Genomic DNA, 19,795 nt, shown 5'->3' with positions numbered 1-19,795 from the left:
CCTGGCTGCAGCTTCCCCCCAGCCTCTGCAGGAAGGCCTTTGGCATCAGCTGACAGGGAGCAAAAAGTGCCCCACAGGCCATAAACACCCTGAGATCCGCTGAATTTTCCCAGTCTTGGCGTAGACCAGTAAGGGCAGCTTTTTGGAGAAGTTTGGGCCCTGGAAAATACAGAAAATTTCTATGATTTCCTGATCCATATCCATGACTCTGACAAGCATTGCTTCCTGTTGATGGCACCTCTCCAATGGGGAACGGATCCATCTGATCCATTTGTCCCTTCATCCAGCAATGAAAGGAAAGACTGTGCTGACGGCTCTGTTTGCCCGAGGAAGCAGTGGTTCTGTTCCAGCCTCTGCTGCAGGAAGGGAGGCAATGCCAGGCACAGTCACAGGAGGTAATTGCTGTGCCTCTGGGCCTGAGCCCTGCTGAGCCTTGAGCTGCCATCTCTGCTGCTGGGCAGAGCGGGCACAGCCCGGACAAGAGCGGCACAGCCCAGAGGAATTATCCCGAGCAGGCTCAGGGCACTCGGGTGCTGAGCTGTCCTGCTGGGCTCCCTCCGTGGGAGACACAGCCCAAAACCTGGGAGGGGCTGCAAGGGGTGCCCATGGTGGGGAAATGGCAGAGAGGGAGAGCAGGGCTCCAGTGTGTCCTGACAGGGCCTGACTCTGTACCCTGGGGCTGGGGGAGCTGGCCAAGTAGAAAGACGGAGAGAGGTTGGGGGGATGGTTGCGTCACTGCCTGCTGCAATTTTACCCAGGGATTTCGGGAGGATTTCCTCTCTGGGACTGACAGAAGGGTGCTGCAACTGCCCCTCCAGGGTTGTTGCACAGGGCATGGACAGAGCGAGCAGAGTGACCATGAGTCTGCCCAGAGCTCCCCAAGCCCCTCTGCAGCTTTGGCCTTGTCCATTCATATCTGGGTCCTACAGCCTTCCCTGACCCCCTTTGAAGTAGCCAGGTCCCTAGGGCAGAAGGGGATCCCAGCACACCATGGAAATGCTTCTCATCTGTGCTCCCTTCTAGATGAGCATGAGGTCTCTCAAGTAGCTCGGCTTCATGAAGATTTGCAGCCTCTGGAGCCTCCTGCAGGTATGTTCTCACTCTTCCTCCAAGGAATAATAATTGACAACCTGGCAGGAACCACGTGACTGAAGCTTCTGTGGCTATTCAGTTACAGATGTGTCTGCAGGGAAGGCTTTTCCTAATCCCTTGGCGGATGCTACACAGGAGCCCAGCTCCAATCCCAGGGGTGAGTAGTCTGTCTCTACTCTACTCAGAAGCTGAGCACTCCTTTTGTGGGATCCATTCCAGGAAAAATTGAAACACTTTATCTTAAGGTTCCCTGAGAAGGAAGAAGAAACCAATAGGAAACAGTGAGATCCAGGATGACTCCAATCTTCTGGACCAGATGCTGAGTGATCTGGAGATAAGCCGTGGTGGGTGCATTTCCCTCAGCCTTCTCCTGAGACTCAGCAGCCGGGGGCTTTCTCTGCACATCTGGACACGCCGTGCCTGCCACAGCGGGAAGGGATCCATGGCAGCCTGGCTGCCCTGGTGCTGCTGTCACACCCTGCAGGGCTGTTTCCCAGCCTGGCCTGGCTGCAGCTTCTCCCCAGCCTCTGCAGGAAGGCCTTTGGCATCAGCTGACAGAGAGCAAAAAGTGCCCCAGTGGTCACGCACATCCTGAGATCTCCTGAAATTTTCTGGCCTCCGAGAATATGAGGAGGGGCAGCTGTTTGGAGAAGGGGGGCCCTGGCCAGTCCCATAACCTGGCCTTTATCCTGATCCTTATCAATAACTATGACAAGCATTGCCTCCTGAAGGTGGCACCTCCCCAGTGGGAAAGAACTCTTTCTGATCCAGCTGTCCCTTTTCCTTTCTCCAGAGATTGAAGAAGAGACTGGGCTGGTGGCTCCGATTCCCAGAGGAAGCAGTGGCTCTGTGCCAGTCTCTGCTGCAGGAAGGGAGGCGATGCCAGGCACAGTCACAGGAGGTAACTGCTGTGCCTCTGGGCTTGACTCCTACTGAGCCTTGAGCTGTCATCTTGGCTGCCTCCCTGCCAGGGATGTTGCACAGGGCCTGCAAACAGTGTGCAGAGTGACCAGAACCAGCCCAGAACTCTCCAGGCCCCTTTGCAGCTTTGGCCATGTCCATTCACATCTGGATCCCACAGCCTTACCTGACCCCCTTGAAGTGCCCAGGTCCCTAGGGCTGAAGTGGATCCCAGCACACCATGGCAATGCTTCTGATCTGTGCTCCCATCTTGGTTGGGATTGGGACATGGGTTATTTAGAAAATCTGGTGAATGGCAGTGTGAAGATTCTAGAGCATGGTGGAGACAAGTTCTCAGTGTGCCTTTCCTGACAGAATAATCTGTGTCACTTGGCAAGGGCTCACTCTTGTGATGATTCCCTTTACATATTGTCAGGCTTGATGGATTCTGGTATCCTTGCCATGCTCCCCTCTGGAGCCCTGGGTGATCCCACAGGATTCCTGTCAGTGGGAGGAAGGAGCATTTAGCTGTCAATGCTCTTCCCATGTGCAATGCCAGTACCTCCTTCCGTGTGCTCTGTGCAGCCCCAGAGACGAGCAGAAAGGGAAGGGAAGGGCCCAGGGCTCTGTCCCATGGCTGTGCCTTGTGTGGCTCCTTTGCCAGACCCAGGCAGCCTGAGTTGCTGCCAAGCCCTGGCCCTCACTGGGGCTGGGTTCAGGGCTGCTGGCAGCTCCAGGGAGTCCTTTCTCCCCTGACTGCCCTGCAAGAGGCTCCTTCCATCCCAGTGTGGGGCCACTGCGGGAATGTGCTGCCTCTGCCCCTGATCCTGAACAGAAGGGAGAGCTGGGGGAGTGCCTTGGAGCACTCACTGCAGTCACTGCCACTGCAGCCTGAATGAGAAATGGAACTACTTTCCATTAAGGTCCTCCTGGTTGGAACAACCCAGAGATAGGAGACAAGAAATCCCTGGAGGCTGACAGACTTCTGGAGCAGATGCTGAGTGATCTGGAGATAAGCCGTGGTGGGTGCATTTCCCTCAGTCTTCTCCTGTGTCTCAGCAGCCGGGGGCTTTCTCTGCACATCTGGACATGCCGTGCCCGGCACAGCGGGAAGGGATCCATGGCAGCCTGGCTGCCCTGGTGCTGCTGTCACACCCTGCAGGGCTGTTTCCCAGCCTGGCCTGGCTGCAGCTTCTCCCCAGCCTCTGCAGGAAGGCCTTTGGCATCAGCTGACAGGGAGCAAAAAGTGCCCCACAGGCCATACACACCCTGAGATCCGCTGAATTTTCCCAGTCTTGGCGTAGACCAGTAAGGGCAGCTTTTTGGAGAAGTTTGGGCCCTGGAAAATACAGAAAATTTCTATGATTTCCTGATCCATATCCATGACTCTGACAAGCATTGCTTCCTGTTGACGGCACCTCCCCAATGGGGAACGGATCCATCTGATCCATTTGTCCCTTCATCCAGCAATGAAAGGAAAGACTGTGCTGAAGGCTCTGTTTGCCCGAGGAAGCAGTGGTTCTGTTCCAGCCTCTGCTGCAGGAAGGGAGGCGATGCCAGGCACAGTCACAGGAGGTAATTGCTGTGCCTCTGGGCCTGAGCCCTGCTGAGCCTTGAGCTGCCATCTCTGCTGCTGGGCAGAGCGGGCACAGCCCGGACAAGAGCGGCACAGCCCAGAGGAATTATCCCGAGCAGGCTCAGGGCACTCGGGTGCTGAGCAGTCCTGCTGGGCTCCCTCCGTGGGAGACACAGCCCAAAACCTGGGAGGGGCTGCAAGGGGTGCCCATGGTGGGGAAATGGCAGAGGGGAGAGCAGGGCTCCAGTGTGTCCTGACAGGGCCTGACTCTGTACCCTGGGGCTGGGGGAGCTGGCCAAGTAGAAAGACGGAGAGAGGTTGGGAGGGATGGTTGCGTCACTGCCTGCTGTAATTTTACCCAGGGATTTCTGGAGGATTTCCTCTCTGGGACTGACAGAAGGGTGCTGCAACTGCCCCTCCAGGGTTGTTGCACAGGGCATGGACAGAGCGAGCAGAGTGACCATGAGTCTGCCCAGAGCTCCCCAAGCCCCTCTGCAGCTTTGGCCTTGTCCATTCATATCTGGGTCCTACAGCCTTCCCTGACCCCCTTTGAAGTAGCCAGGTCCCTAGGGCAGAAGGGGATCCCAGCACACCATGGAAATGCTTCTCATCTGTGCTCCCTTCTAGATGAGCGTGAGGTTTCTCAAGTAGCTCGGCTTCATGAAGATTTGCAGCCTCTGGAGCCTCCTGCAGGTATGTTCTCACTCTTCCTCCAAGGAATAATAATTGACAACCTGGCAGGAACCACGTGACTGAAGCTTCTGTGGCTATTCAGTTACAGATGTGTCTGCAGGGAAGGCTTTTCCTAATCCCTTGGCGGATGCTACACAGGAGCCCAGTTCCAATCCCAGGGGTGAGTAGTCTGTCTCTACTCTACTCAGAAGCTGAGCACTCCTTTTGTGGGATCCATTCCAGGAAAAATTGAAACACTTTATCTTAAGGTTCCCTGAGAAGGAAGAAGAAACCAATAGGAAACAGTGAGATCCAGGATGACTCCAATCTTCTGGACCAGATGCTGAGTGATCTGGAGATAAGCCGTGGTGGGTGCATTTCCCTCAGCCTTCTCCTGAGACTCAGCAGCCAGGGGCTTTCTCTGCACATCTGGACACGCCGTGCCCAGCACAGCGGGAAGGGATCCATGGCAGCCTGGCTGCCCTGCTGCTGCTGTCACACCCTGCAAGGCTGTTTCCCAGCCTGGCCTGGCTGCAGCTTCTCCCCAGCCTCTGCAGGAAGGCCTTTGGCATCAGCTGACAGAGAGCAAAAAGTGCCCCAGGGGCCATGCACATCCTGAGATCTCCTGAAATTTTCTGGCCTCCGAGAATATGAGGAGGGGCAGCTGTTTGGAGAAGGAGGGCCCTGGCCAGTCCCATAACCTGGCCTTTATCCTGATCCTTGTAACCTGGCCTTTATCCTGATCCTTATCAATAACTATGACAAGCATTGCCTCCTGAAGGTGGCACCTCCCCAGTGGGAAAGAACTCTTTCTGATCCAGCTGTCCCTTTTCTTTCTCCAGAGATTGAAGAAGAGACTGGCCTGGCAGCTCCGATTCCCAGAGGAAGCAGTGGCTCTGTGCCAGTCTCTGCTGCAGGAAGGGAGGCGATGCCAGGCACAGTCACAGGAGGTAATTGCTGTGCCTCTGGGCTTGAGTCCTACTGAGCCTTGAGCTGTCATCTTGGCTGCCTCCCTGCCAGGGGTGTTGCACAGGGCCTGCAAACAGTGTGCAGAGTGACCAGAACCAGCCCAGAGCTCCCCAGGCCCCTTTGCAGCTTTGGCCATGTCCATTCAAGTCTGGATCCCACAGCCTTACCTGACCCCCTTGAAGTGCCCAGGTCCCTAAAGCAGAAGGGGATCCCAGCACACCATGGCAATGCTTCTGATCTGTGCTCCCATCTTGGTTGGGATTGGGACATGGGTTATTTAGAAAATCTGGTGAATGGCAGTGTGAAGATTCTAGAGCATGGTGGAGACAAGTTCTCAGTGTGCCTTTCCTGACAGAATAATCTGTGTCACTTTGGCAAAGGGCTCACTCTGTGATGATTCCCTTTACATATTGTCAGGCTTGATGGATTCTGGTATCCTTGCCATGCTCCCCTCTGGAGCCCTGGGTGATCCCACAGGATTCCTGTCAGTGGGAGGAAGGAGCATTTAGCTGTCAATGCTCTTCCCATGTGCAATGCCAGTACCTCCTTCCGTGTGCTCTGTGCAGCCCCAGAGACGAGCAGAAAGGGAAGGGAAGGGCCCAGGGCTCTGTCCCATGGCTGTGCCTTGTGTGGCTCCTTTGCCAGACCCAGGCAGCCTGAGTTGCTGCCAAGCCCTGGCCCTCACTGGGGCTGGGTTCAGGGCTGCTGGCAGCTCCAGGGAGTCCTTTCTCCCCTGACTGTCCCTGCAAGAGGCTCCTTCCTATCCCAGTGTGGGGCCACTGCGGGAATGTGCTGCCTCTGCCCTGATCCTGAACAGAAGGGAGAGCTGGGGGAGTGCCTTGGAGCACTCACTGCAGTCACTGCCACTGCAGCCTGAATGAGAAATGGAACTACTTTCCATTAAGGTCCTCCTGGTTGGAACAACCCAGAGATAGGAGACAAGAAATCCCTGGAGGCAGACAGACTTCTGGAGCAGATGCTGAGTGATCTGGAGATAAGCCGTGGTGGGTGCATTTCCCTCAGTCTTCTCCTGTGTCTCAGCAGCCAGGGCTTTCTCTGCACATCTGGACATGCCGTGCCCGGCACAGCAGGAAGGGATCCATGGCAGCCTGGCTGCCCTGCTGCTGCTGTCACACCCTGCAGGGCTGTTTCCCAGCCTGGCCTGGCTGCAGCTTCTCCCCAGCCTCTGCAGGAAGGCCTTTGGCATCAGCTGACAGGGAGCAAAAAGTGCCCCACAGGCCATAAACACCCTGAGATCCGCTGAATTTTCCCAGTCTTGGCGTAGACCAGTAAGGGCAGCTTTTTGGAGAAGTTTGGGCCCTGGAAAATACAGAAAATTTCTATGATTTCCTGATCCATATCCATGACTCTGACAAGCATTGCTTCCTGTTGACGGCACCTCCCCAATGGGGAACGGATCCATCTGATCCATTTGTCCCTTCATCCAGCAATGAAAGGAAAGACTGTGCTGAAGGCTCTGTTTGCCCGAGGAAGCAGTGGTTCTGTTCCAGCCTCTGCTGCAGGAAGGGAGGCGATGCCAGGCACAGTCACAGGAGGTAATTGCTGTGCCTCTGGGCCTGAGCCCTGCTGAGCCTTGAGCTGCCATCTCTGCTGCTGGGCAGAGCGGGCACAGCCCGGACAAGAGCGGCACAGCCCAGAGGAATTATCCCGAGCAGGCTCAGGGCACTCGGGTGCTGAGCAGTCCTGCTGGGCTCCCTCCGTGGGAGACACAGCCCAAAACCTGGGAGGGGCTGCAAGGGGTGCCCATGGTGGGGAAATGGCAGGGGAGAGCAGGGCTCCAGTGTGTCCTGACAGGGCCTGACTCTGTACCCTGGGGCTGGGGGAGCTGGCCAAGTAGAAAGACGGAGAGAGGTTGGGAGGGATGGTTGCGTCACTGCCTGCTGTAATTTTACCCAGGGATTTCTGGAGGATTTCCTCTCTGGGACTGACAGAAGGGTGCTGCAACTGCCCCTCCAGGGTTGTTGCACAGGGCATGGACAGAGCGAGCAGAGTGACCATGAGTCTGCCCAGAGCTCCCCAAGCCCCTCTGCAGCTTTGGCCTTGTCCATTCATATCTGGGTCCTACAGCCTTCCCTGACCCCCTTTGAAGTAGCCAGGTCCCTAGGGCAGAAGGGGATCCCAGCACACCATGGAAATGCTTCTCATCTGTGCTCCCTTCTAGATGAGCGTGAGGTTTCTCAAGTAGCTCGGCTTCATGAAGATTTGCAGCCTCTGGAGCCTCCTGCAGGTATGTTCTCACTCTTCCTCCAAGGAATAATAATTGACAACCTGGCAGGAACCACGTGACTGAAGCTTCTGTGGCTATTCAGTTACAGATGTGTCTGCAGGGAAGGCTTTTCCTAATCCCTTGGCGGATGCTACACAGGAGCCCAGTTCCAATCCCAGGGGTGAGTAGTCTGTCTCTACTCTACTCAGAAGCTGAGCACTCCTTTTGTGGGATCCATTCCAGGAAAAATTGAAACACTTTATCTTAAGGTTCCCTGAGAAGGAAGAAGAAACCAATAGGAAACAGTGAGATCCAGGATGACTCCAATCTTCTGGACCAGATGCTGAGTGATCTGGAGATAAGCCGTGGTGGGTGCATTTCCCTCAGCCTTCTCCTGAGACTCAGCAGCCAGGGGCTTTCTCTGCACATCTGGACACGCTGTGCCCAGCACAGCGGGAAGGGATCCATGGCAGCCTGGCTGCCCTGGTGCTGCTGTCACACCCTGCAAGGCTGTTTCCCAGCCTGGCCTGGCTGCAGCTTCTCCCCAGCCTCTGCAGGAAGGCCTTTGGCATCAGCTGACAGAGAGCAAAAAGTGCCCCAGGGGCCATGCACATCCTGAGATCTCCTGAAATTTTCTGGCCTCCGAGAATATGAGGAGGGGCAGCTGTTTGGAGAAGGGGGGCCCTGGCCAGTCCCATAACCTGGCCTTTATCCTGATCCTTGTAACCTGGCCTTTATTCTGATCCTTATCAATAACTATGACAAGCATTGCCTCCTGAAGGTGGCACCTCCCCAGTGGGAAAGAACTCTTTCTGATCCAGCTGTCCCTTTTCCTTTCTCCAGAGATTGAAGAAGAGACTGGCCTGGCAGCTCCGATTCCCAGAGGAAGCAGTGGCTCTGTGCCAGTCTCTGCTGCAGGAAGGGAGGCGATGCCAGGCACAGTCACAGGAGGTAACTGCTGTGCCTCTGGGCTTGACTCCTACTGAGCCTTGAGCTGTCATCTTGGCTGCCTCCCTGCCAGGGATGTTGCACAGGGCCTGCAAACAGTGTGCAGAGTGACCAGAACCAGCCCAGAACTCTCCAGGCCCCTTTGCAGCTTTGGCCATGTGCATTCACATCTGGATCCCACAGCCTTACCTGACCCCCTTGAAGTGCCCAGGTCCCTAGGGCTGAAGTGGATCCCAGCACACCATGGCAATGCTTCTGATCTGTGCTCCCATCTTGGTTGGGATTGGGACATGGGTTATTTAGAAAATCTGGTGAATGGCAGTGTGAAGATTCTAGAGCATGGTGGAGACAAGTTCTCAGTGTGCCTTTCCTGACAGAATAATCTGTGTCACTTTGGCAAGGGCTCACTCTTGTGATGATTCCCTTTACATATTGTCAGGCTTGATGGATTCTGGTATCCTTGCCATGCTCCCCTCTGGAGCCCTGGGTGATCCCACAGGATTCCTGTCAGTGGGAGGAAGGAGCATTTAGCTGTCAATGCTCTTCCCATGTGCAATGCCAGTACCTCCTTCCGTGTGCTCTGTGCAGCCCCAGAGACGAGCAGAAAGGGAAGGGAAGGGCCCAGGGCTCTGTCCCATGGCTGTGCCTTGTGTGGCTCCTTTGCCAGACCCAGGCAGCCTGAGTTGCTGCCAAGCCCTGGCCCTCACTGGGGCTGGGTTCAGGGCTGCTGGCAGCTCCAGGGAGTCCTTTCTCCCCTGACTGCCCTGCAAGAGGCTCCTTCCATCCCAGTGTGGGGCCACTGCGGGAATGTGCTGCCTCTGCCCCTGATCCTGAACAGAAGGGAGAGCTGGGGGAGTGCCTTGGAGCACTCACTGCAGTCACTGCCACTGCAGCCTGAATGAGAAATGGAACTACTTTCCATTAAGGTCCTCCTGGTTGGAACAACCCAGAGATAGGAGACAAGAAATCCCTGGAGGCTGACAGACTTCTGGAGCAGATGCTGAGTGATCTGGAGATAAGCCGTGGTGGGTGCATTTCCCTCAGTCTTCTCCTGTGTCTCAGCAGCCGGGGGCTTTCTCTGCACATCTGGACATGCCGTGCCCGGCACAGCGGGAAGGGATCCATGGCAGCCTGGCTGCCCTGGTGCTGCTGTCACACCCTGCAGGGCTGTTTCCCAGCCTGGCCTGGCTGCAGCTTCTCCCCAGCCTCTGCAGGAAGGCCTTTGGCATCAGCTGCACAGGGAGCAAAAAGTGCCCCACAGGCCATAAACACCCTGAGATCCGCTGAATTTTCCCAGTCTTGGCGTAGACCAGTAAGGGCAGCTTTTTGGAGAAGTTTGGGCCCTGGAAAATACAGAAAATTTCTATGATTTCCTGATCCATATCCATGACTCTGACAAGCATTGCTTCCTGTTGACGGCACCTCCCCAATGGGGAACGGATCCATCTGATCCATTTGTCCCTTCATCCAGCAATGAAAGGAAAGACTGTGCTGAAGGCTCTGTTTGCCCGAGGAAGCAGTGGTTCTGTTCCAGCCTCTGCTGCAGGAAGGGAGGCGATGCCAGGCACAGTCACAGGAGGTAATTGCTGTGCCTCTGGGCCTGAGCCCTGCTGAGCCTTGAGCTGCCATCTCTGCTGCTGGGCAGAGCGGGCACAGCCCGGAGAAGAGCGGCACAGCCCAGAGGAATTATCCCGAGCAGGCTCAGGGCACTCGGGTGCTGAGCAGTCCTGCTGGGCTCCCTCCGTGGGAGACACAGCCCAAAACCTGGGAGGGGCTGCAAGGGGTGCCCATGATGGGGAAATGGCAAAGGGGGAGAGCAGGGCTCCAGTGTGTCCTGACAGGGCCTGACTCTGTACCCTGGGGCTGGGGGAGCTGGCCAAGTAGAAAGACGGAGAGAGGTTGGGAGGGATGGTTGCGTCACTGCCTGCTGCAATTTTACCCAGGGATTTCTGGAGGATTTCCTCTCTGGGACTGACAGAAGGGTGCTGCAACTGCCCCTCCAGGGTTGTTGCACAGGGCATGGACTGAGCGAGCAGAGTGACCATGAGTCTGCCCAGAGCTCCCCAAGCCCCTCTGCAGCTTTGGCCTTGTCCATTCATATCTGGGTCCTACAGCCTTCCCTGACCCCCTTTGAAGTAGCCAGGTCCCTAGGGCAGAAGGGGATCCCAGCACACCATGGAATGCTTCTCATCTGTGCTCCCTTCTAGATGAGCATGAGGTCTCTCAAGTAGCTCGGCTTCATGAAGATTTGCAGCCTCTGGAGCCTCCTGCAGGTATGTTCTCACTCTTCCTCCAAGGAATAATAATTGACAACCTGGCAGGAACCACGTGACTGAAGCTTCTGTGGCTATTCAGTTACAGATGTGTCTGCAGGGAAGGCTTTTCCTAATCCCTTGGCAGATGCTACACAGGAGCCCAGTTCCAATCCCAGGGGTGAGTAGTCTGTCTCTACTCTACTCAGAAGCTGAGCACTCCTTTTGTGGGATCCATTCCAGGAAAAATTGAAACACTTTATCTTAAGGTTCCCTGAGAAGGAAGAAGAAACCAATAGGAAACAGTGAGATCCAGGATGACTCCAATCTTCTGGACCAGATGCTGAGTGATCTGGAGATAAGCCGTGGTGGGTGCATTTCCCTCAGCCTTCTCCTGAGACTCAGCAGCCTGGGGCTTTCTCTGCACATCTGGACACACCGTGCCCAGCACAGCGGGAAGGGATCCATGGCAGCCTGGCTGCCCTGGTGCTATTGTCACACCCTGCAAGGCTGTTTCCCAGCCTGGCCTGGCTGCAGCTTCTCCCCAGCCTCTGCAGGAAGGCCTTTGGCATCAGCTGACAGAGAGCAAAAAGTGCCCCAGGGGCCATGCACATCCTGAGATCTCCTGAAATTTTCTGGCCTCCGAGAATATGAGGAGGGGCAGCTGTTTGGAGAAGGGGGGCCCTGGCCAGTCCCATAACCTGGCCTTTATCCTGATCCTTGTAACCTGGCCTTTATCCTGATCCTTATCAATAACTATGACAAGCATTGCCTCCTGAAGGTGGCACCTCCCCAGTGGGAAAGAACTCTTTCTGATCCAGCTGTCCCTTTTTCTTTCTCCAGAGATTGAAGAAGAGACTGGCCTGGCAGCTCCGATTCCCAGAGGAAGCAGTGGCTCTGTGCCAGTCTCTGCTGCAGGAAGGGAGGCGATGCCAGGCACAGTCACAGGAGGTAATTGCTGTGCCTCTGGGCTTGAGTCCTACTGAGCCTTGAGCTGTCATCTTGGCTGCCTCCCTGCCAGGGGTGTTGCACAGGGCCTGCAAACAGTGTGCAGAGTGACCAGAACCAGCCCAGAACTCTCCAGGCCCCTTTGCAGCTTTGGCCATGTCCATTCACATCTGGATCCCACAGCCTTACCTGACCCCCTTGAAGTGCCCAGGTCCCTAGGGCTGAAGTGGATCCCAGCACACCATGGCAATGCTTCTGATCTGTGCTCCCATCTTGGTTGGGATTGGGACATGGGTTATTTAGAAAATCTGGTGAATGGCAGTGTGAAGATTCTAGAGCATGGTGGAGACAAGTTCTCAGTGTGCCTTTCCTGACAGAATAATCTGTGTCACTTTGGCAAGGGCTCACTCTTGTGATGATTCCCTTTACATATTGTCAGGCTTGATGGATTCTGGTATCCTTGCCATGCTCCCCTCTGGAGCCCTGGGTGATCCCACAGGATTCCTGTCAGTGGGAGGAAGGAGCATTTAGCTGTCAATGCTCTTCCCATGTGCAATGCCAGTACCTCCTTCCGTGTGCTCTGTGCAGCCCCAGAGACGAGCAGAAAGGGAAGGGAAGGGCCCAGGGCTCTGTCCCATGGCTGTGCCTTGTGTGGCTCCTTTGCCAGACCCAGGCAGCCTGAGTTGCTGCCAAGCCCTGGCCCTCACTGGGGCTGGGTTCAGGGCTGCTGGCAGCTCCAGGGAGTCCTTTCTCCCCTGACTGCCCTGCAAGAGGCTCCTTCCATCCCAGTGTGGGGCCACTGCGGGAATGTGCTGCCTCTGCCCCTGATCCTGAACAGAAGGGAGAGCTGGGGGAGTGCCTTGGAGCACTCACTGCAGTCACTGCCACTGCAGCCTGAATGAGAAATGGAACTACTTTCCATTAAGGTCCTCCTGGTTGGAACAACCCAGAGATAGGAGACAAGAAATCCCTGGAGGCTGACAGACTTCTGGAGCAGATGCTGAGTGATCTGGAGATAAGCCGTGGTGGGTGCATTTCCCTCAGTCTTCTCCTGTGTCTCAGCAGCCGGGGGCTTTCTCTGCACATCTGGACATGCCGTGCCCGGCACAGCGGGAAGGGATCCATGGCAGCCTGGCTGCCCTGGTGCTGCTGTCACACCCTGCAGGGCTGTTTCCCAGCCTGGCCTGGCTGCAGCTTCTCCCCAGCCTCTGCAGGAAGGCCTTTGGCATCAGCTGACAGGGAGCAAAAAGTGCCCCACAGGCCATAAACACCCTGAGATCCGCTGAATTTTCCCAGTCTTGGGGTAGACCAGTAAGGGCAGCTTTTTGGAGAAGTTTGGGCCCTGGAAAATACAGAAAATTTCTATGATTTCCTGATCCATATCCATGACTCTGACAAGCATTGCTTCCTGTTGACGGCACCTCCCCAATGGGGAACGGATCCATCTGATCCATTTGTCCCTTCATCCAGCAATGAAAGGAAAGACTGTGCTGAAGGCTCTGTTTGCCCGAGGAAGCAGTGGTTCTGTTCCAGCCTCTGCTGCAGGAAGGGAGGCGATGCCAGGCACAGTCACAGGAGGTAATTGCTGTGCCTCTGGGCCTGAGCCCTGCTGAGCCTTGAGCTGCCATCTCTGCTGCTGGGCAGAGCGGGCACAGCCCGGAGAAGAGCGGCACAGCCCAGAGGAATTATCCCGAGCAGGCTCAGGGCACTCGGGTGCTGAGCAGTCCTGCTGGGCTCCCTCCGTGGGAGACACAGCCCAAAACCTGGGAGGGGCTGCAAGGGGTGCCCATGATGGGGAAATGGCAAGAGGGGAGAGCAGGGCTCCAGTGTGTCCTGACAGGGCCTGACTCTGTACCCTGGGGCTGGGGGAGCTGGCCAAGTAGAAAGACGGAGAGAGGTTGGGAGGGATGGTTGCGTCACTGCCTGCTGCTAATTTTACCCAGGGATTTCTGGAGGATTTCCTCTCTGGGACTGACAGAAGGGTGCTGCAACTGCCCCTCCAGGGTTGTTGCACAGGGCATGGACATGAGCGAGCAGAGTGACCATGAGTCTGCCCAGAGCTCCCCAAGCCCCTCTGCAGCTTTGGCCTTGTCCATTCATATCTGGGTCCTACAGCCTTCCCTGACCCCCTTTGAAGTAGCCAGGTCCCTAGGGCAGAAGGGGATCCCAGCACACCATGGAAATGCTTCTCATCTGTGCTCCCTTCTAGATGAGCATGAGGTCTCTCAAGTAGCTCGGCTTCATGAAGATTTGCAGCCTCTGGAGCCTCCTGCAGGTATGTTCTCACTCTTCCTCCAAGGAATAATAATTGACAACCTGGCAGGAACCACGTGACTGAAGCTTCTGTGGCTATTCAGTTACAGATGTGTCTGCAGGGAAGGCTTTTCCTAATCCCTTGGCAGATGCTACACAGGAGCCCAGTTCCAATCCCAGGGGTGAGTAGTCTGTCTCTACTCTACTCAGAAGCTGAGCACTCCTTTTGTGGGATCCATTCCAGGAAAAATTGAAACACTTTATCTTAAGGTTCCCTGAGAAGGAAGAAGAAACCAATAGGAAACAGTGAGATCCAGGATGACTCCAATCTTCTGGACCAGATGCTGAGTGATCTGGAGATAAGCCGTGGTGGGTGCATTTCCCTCAGCCTTCTCCTGAGACTCAGCAGCCTGGGGCTTTCTCTGCACATCTGGACACACCGTGCCCAGCACAGCGGGAAGGGATCCATGGCAGCCTGGCTGCCCTGGTGCTATTGTCACACCCTGCAAGGCTGTTTCCCAGCCTGGCCTGGCTGCAGCTTCTCCCCAGCCTCTGCAGGAAGGCCTTTGGCATCAGCTGACAGAGAGCAAAAAGTGCCCCAGGGGCCATGCACATCCTGAGATCTCCTGAAATTTTCTGGCCTCCGAGAATATGAGGAGGGGCAGCTGTTTGGAGAAGGGGGGCCCTGGCCAGTCCCATAACCTGGCCTTTATCCTGATCCTTGTAACCTGGCCTTTATCCTGATCCTTATCAATAACTATGACAAGCATTGCCTCCTGAAGGTGGCACCTCCCCAGTGGGAAAGAACTCTTTCTGATCCAGCTGTCCCTTTTTCTTTCTCCAGAGATTGAAGAAGAGACTGGCCTGGCAGCTCCGATTCCCAGAGGAAGCAGTGGCTCTGTGCCAGTCTCTGCTGCAGGAAGGGAGGCGATGCCAGGCACAGTCACAGGAGGTAATTGCTGTGCCTCTGGGCTTGAGTCCTACTGAGCCTTGAGCTGTCATCTTGGCTGCCTCCCTGCCAGGGGTGTTGCACAGGGCCTGCAAACAGTGTGCAGAGTGACCAGAACCAGCCCAGAGCTCCCCAGGCCCCTTTGCAGCTTTGGCCATGTTCATTCAAGTCTGGATCCCACAGCCTTACCTGACCCCCTTGCAGTGCCCAGGTCCCTAAAGCAGAAGGGGATCCCAGCACACCATGGCAATGCTTCTGATCTGTGCTCCCATCTTGGTTGGGATTGGGATATGGGTTATTTAGAAAATCTGGTGAATGGCAGTGTGAAGATTCTAGAGCATGGTGGAGACAAGTTCTCAGTGTGCCTTTCCTGACAGAATAATCTGTGTCACTTTGGCAAAGGCTCACTCTTTACATATTGTCAGGCTTGATGGATTCTGGTATCCTTGCCATGCTCCCCTCTGGAGCCCTGGGTGATCCCACAGGATTGCTGTCAGTGGGAGGAAGGAGCATTTAGCTGTCAATGCTCTTCCCATGTGCAATGCCAGTGTCTCCTTCCGTGTGCTCTGTGCAGCCCCAGAGAAGAGCAGAAAGGGAAGGGAAGGGAAGGGCCCAGGGCTCTGTCCCATGGCTGTGCCTTGTGTGGCTCCTTTGCCAGACCCAGGCAGCCTGAGCTGCTGCCAAGCCCTGGCCCTCACTGGGGCTGGGTTCAGGGCTGCTGGAATCTCCAGGGAGTCCTTTCTCCCCTGACTGTCCTGCAAGAGGTTCCTTCTATCCCAGTGTGGGGCCACTGCGGGAATGTGCTGCCTCTGCCCTGATCCTGAACAGAAGGGAGAGCTGGGGGAGTGCCTTGGAGCACTCACTGCAGTCACTGCCACTGCAGCCTGAATGAGAAATGGAACTACTTTCCATTAAGGTCCTCCTGGTTGGAACAACCCAGACATAGGAGACAAGAAATCCCTGGAGGCAGACAGACTTCTGGACAAGATGCTGAGTGATCTGGAGAGACGCCGTGGTGGGTGCATTTCCCTCAGTCTTCTCCTGAGACTCAGCAGCCAGGGGCTTTCTCTGCAATCTGGACACACCGTGCCTGGCACAGCAGGAAGGGATCCATGGCAGCCTGGCTGCCCTACTGCTGCTGTCACACCCTGCAGGGCTGTTTCCCAGCCTGGCCTGGCTGCAGCTTCTCCCCAGCCTCTGCAGGAAGGCCTTTGGCATCAGCTGACAGGGAGTCCAAAGTGCCCCACATGCCATGCACACCCTGAGATCCCCTGAAATTTCCTGATCTCAGAGTAGATCACAAGAGGTGGTGGTTTGGAAACGAGAAACATGTCAGAGCCCCTAAACCTCAGTCTTTTCCTGACCATTATCTATGTTTTTGACAAGTATTCCCTTCTGATGACGCCACTTTCCTGATATGTACTGGCTCCATCTGATGCAGCTGTACCTCTTCCTTTCTCAAGGGATGAACAGAAAGCCTCTATGGAAGGCAGCGTTTCCTGAAGGAAGGGAGGCAAAGTCAGGCACAGGCACAGGCACAACAGGTAATTGCTGTGCCAGGCTCAGCCCTCTGCAGGGCTTTGTGGCAGCAGCTCTTTCCCCAGGATCTACCCTGTCTGTGAGGGCCTGGCTATTCCTAGGGCTGTCTGAGCTGTTCAAGCAGATATATGCAAGGAGAGTTAGTTGTGGCACTGCCTGCTGCAGATTTCCCTAGAGCTTTAGGCTGAGGTTACGATTATAAGCGCACCGGGGCCCTGTGTTGCTCCAGCCACCCATCCAGGGATGTTGTACAGGGCATGGGAAAAGGATGCAGACTGACCAGAGCCAGCCCAGAGCTCCCCAGGCCCCTCTGCAGCTTCAGCCAAGTCCATTCACATCTGGCTTCCACTGCCTTACCAACCCCCTTGCAGTGCCCACTTCCCTAAGGCAGAAGGGAATCCCAGCACACCATGGAAATGCTTCTGATCTATGCTCGCTCCATTATTGGAATCATGACATAGATTACCTGAAAGCCTTGGCACATGACAGTTTGAAGTCCGTGGAGAAAGCTGGAGGCAAGATCTCAAGTCCCTTTCCTGACAGAATAAGCAGTGTCACTGTGGTGAGAACTCACCAATGTGCCATTTCCTTGAAGTTCTTCTGAAGGTTGATGTTTTCTGTAATCATTACCCTGCCACTTTTTCATTGGGTGATCCCACCGGATCGCTGTCAGAGGGAGAAAGGAGCATTTAGCTGTCAATGCTCTTCCCATGTGAAATGCCAGTGTCTCCTTCCGTGTGCTCTGTGCAGCCATGAGAAGAGCAGAGAGGGAAGGGAAGGGCCCATGGTGGTGCCCCAGGGCTGTGCCCTGTGTGGCTCCTTTGCCCCAGGCAGCCTGAGGATCTCCTGCAGTGCTGGGAGCTGTTCTGTCCTGCCCTCCTCTGCAGATGAACTTGTTGGTGAAGGTGATCTGGCTTCCCAACCAACATTCAGGGAAGTGCCTCTGGGAGCTGGTGAGGGTAGGTCAAGGCCTTTCCCCCTGGGGGGAGCTGCCAGCTCAGAGCCCAAAGCTCGGCCAGGGGGGCATCGCTGCAGGTGCCAGGACAGAGCCGTGCTCGTGTGTGCCCTCGCCCTGTGCAATCCCCTCACTGATCCTGCGGCTCAGGCCTTGCAGCTGTTTGAGAGTGAGAGCCCAGGCTCTGCCCTAAAATCCCAGATGTTTTTGAACCTTATCCATGTGATTGCCAAGCACTGCTCCTGCAGATGCCACCTCTCCAAAGGGGAATATGATGCAGCTATCCCTTTTCCTTTCTCAAGTGATAGAGCAAAAGTCTGTGCCGAAGGAAGCATTTCCCCGAGGAAGCAGTGGCTCCGTGCAAGCCTCTCCTGCAGGAGGGACAGTGACACCAGGCACAGGTACAGGAACAGGCACAGAAGGTAATTGCTGTGCCAGGCTCAGCCCTTGCCCTTGCATGGCCTGGCAGCAGCCAAACCTGGAGGCTGCTTCGAGGCCTCTGGAGCTTGTTCCCAGACCCTGGGAATGGGGATTCATGCACCAAGGTCCCTCCTGCTGCAGCTGCTCCCGGAGCTGCCCTGAGTGCCCAGAGGCCAAAGGCACAGGAGCAGCCGCGAGCAGGAGCCCTGCCATGAACCCAGGGCCACAGCCAGCCCTGGCTCCCGACTGGGCAAGGGCTGCACTGGCTCCTGACAGAGCCTGACTGTGTCCTCTGGGGCTGGGGGAGCTGTCACGGGGCAGGGAGGGTCGGGGCTGGCAGTGGCTGCTCAGGGATGGGTTGGGCCCGGGTCCCTGGAAGGAGCCACTGCCCAAGCAGCTGCGCTGCCCCCGGGCTCTCCTCCCGGCCTTCTGGGTTTTGTTGGGTGGCACAGCCAGTGCCAAGGGGGCCAAGGTGCCCCAGGCCCAGCTCTGGGGGAAACAGAGATTGTCCTGGCTGTATCCAGCAATCTGCCAGCTCAGCAGTGGAGCACAGCACGGGCTCACGCTCCCCATTGCTCCCACAGATGCAGTTGGCACCGCAGCACACGTTCCCAATTTCCAGAAGGAAGATGGAAAGGCTTTCTGTCAGGATACACGCTGCAGGCTCAAGTTAATAGCATTTCTGGTTCTTTTGGATCTTGTCTTCATATTATGCTGTATCGTAATCTGGTATCACTGGAAGAGAAAACGGTGAGTGCTTTGTTGGTCTCCCCGCCAAAGAGCTGCATATGATGGCTGCTTTTAGACGGGAAACATTCCCAGTGAGGCTGATGTGAAGGTGTGGGTGGTCAGTGGTTGTCCACAGAACTCTGCTGAGGCTTCTGCTGCTGCCCAGTGCTTTCACTGGCCTCCCAATTGCTGGGCCTTGTCCTGGGGAGCTGCTGGGGCTGCAGCCAGTGCTGGCTCCCACTGAGGCTGCATGGCCAAGAGCAGCCCCAGGAGCAGCGGGCAGAGGCAGAGCAAGGTGGGGAGGAGAAAGAGTGGGGAGCAGATTGCCCTGGAAAGGCAGAGGCGCTCTCGGGCCCGCTCCTGGCCAGGGACCCTGCCCAGAGCCATCCCCTGCTGGCCGGGGCCTTGAGGGGCAGCTGTCCAGCTGGGCCAAGCTGTGCCAGCAGCTCCAGCTGTGCTGGGCAGCCTTGCCAGCTCTGGGCCCTGCTGGGCACGAGGCTCCCTGTGTGCCAGCGGCAGCTGGGGCCTCAGACACTCCTCTCTCCACAGGAGTGCCCCTGCAGCTTCACGAGACCGGACAAGGCATCAGATGGAGACACCTTTCCCTGTCATCGGCCATCCCCAACCCAGTTTGCTTTGGCCCTGTTACAGCTGCCTTACCAGCTTGTAGCCATGGACTTACTGCCACCACCCAGAACAAGACTCTGTCCCCAAAGGTGCTGGCCCTGGTGTTGGGCCAGGGCTGGAGGTGGCCCCCTCCTTCCAGGGATGGGATTGAGTACCGCAGCACCTTTGGGCTTCAGCTCTGGTGTCTGGGTGGTACCCCCAGCTTTGGCTGAGCTCCTTGTCTGGGCATAGCCAAGGCTGGGCAGGCAGCAGTCAGGCACCAGGCTCCTAAGACACAGCCATGTAGTTTTTTTCTTCATTTTTCATTTTTAGAAATTAGAGATTTTTAGAAATATTTAGAAATATTTCTTGTATATCGATATCCCCAAATATTTTTCCTAATTTCTACAATAGTTTAGGATTATTTAAAGTAGTTTTAGAATTCTGAAAAGCTTAGAACACTTTTACACATCTAGAATAAAGTATAAAATTGCATTTAATTGCTACTCTTTACTCTAGGAAGAACTAAGACACTCCAAGACACTCACCCTGCTCCAAAGGTTCTTTCCCCACTCAAGATTTGAACCTAGACACAACCAAATAACGCAAAATCTCTTCCCAGCTATTTTCTCAGATATCTGACAAGCTCATCTCTTTGTTATCAGAGGCAAACTTTGAGCACAGTGAGAATCTCTTGAAGTCACTGTCTTTGCTTTTGAAAGAACTCCCTCAGTTCTAGAGCAGGGGTTTCTCTCATCTT

General features: G+C 55.6%; 1 protein-coding gene across 3 annotated transcripts in view; it reads left to right on the top strand.

Annotated features, from left to right (window-relative positions):
- The window catches only part of LOC130258241 (uncharacterized), a 29,847-nt gene extending 10,315 nt beyond the window's left edge, over nucleotides 1–19,532 (top strand). For 2 of the 3 annotated variants that reach the window (XM_056501447.1, XM_056501446.1), the window contains 10 exons: nucleotides 288–395; nucleotides 1,024–1,089; nucleotides 1,172–1,249; nucleotides 1,338–1,436; nucleotides 1,886–1,993; nucleotides 15,703–15,801; nucleotides 17,213–17,284; nucleotides 17,583–17,702; nucleotides 18,285–18,450; nucleotides 18,979–19,529. In XM_056501447.1, the coding sequence (XP_056357422.1) occupies nucleotides 288–395; nucleotides 1,024–1,089; nucleotides 1,172–1,249; nucleotides 1,338–1,436; nucleotides 1,886–1,993; nucleotides 15,703–15,801; nucleotides 17,213–17,284; nucleotides 17,583–17,702; nucleotides 18,285–18,450; nucleotides 18,979–19,099 (1,037 nt within the window). In that variant the 3' untranslated portion in view covers nucleotides 19,100–19,529. Of the gene's footprint in view, nucleotides 1–287; nucleotides 396–1,023; nucleotides 1,090–1,171; nucleotides 1,250–1,337; nucleotides 1,437–1,885; nucleotides 1,994–4,195; nucleotides 4,262–4,343; nucleotides 4,422–4,509; nucleotides 4,609–5,082; nucleotides 5,191–6,114; nucleotides 6,214–8,279; nucleotides 8,388–9,310; nucleotides 9,410–9,855; nucleotides 9,964–10,591; nucleotides 10,658–10,739; nucleotides 10,818–10,905; nucleotides 11,005–11,479; nucleotides 11,588–15,702; nucleotides 15,802–16,249; nucleotides 16,331–17,212; nucleotides 17,285–17,582; nucleotides 17,703–18,284; nucleotides 18,451–18,978 lie in introns of all 3 variants that reach the window. The other variant, XM_056501448.1, reaches the window with a different exon arrangement.
- The last annotated feature ends 263 nt before the right edge of the window (nucleotides 19,533–19,795 follow it).

The sequence above is a fragment of the Oenanthe melanoleuca genome, chromosome 12 (genome assembly GCF_029582105.1).
Source record: "Oenanthe melanoleuca isolate GR-GAL-2019-014 chromosome 12, OMel1.0, whole genome shotgun sequence".
In the NCBI taxonomy this organism is placed as follows: Eukaryota; Metazoa; Chordata; class Aves; order Passeriformes; family Muscicapidae; genus Oenanthe; species Oenanthe melanoleuca.
Note: the sequence above shows the minus strand (reverse complement) of the source record. Positions and strands in the feature narration are given on the sequence as shown.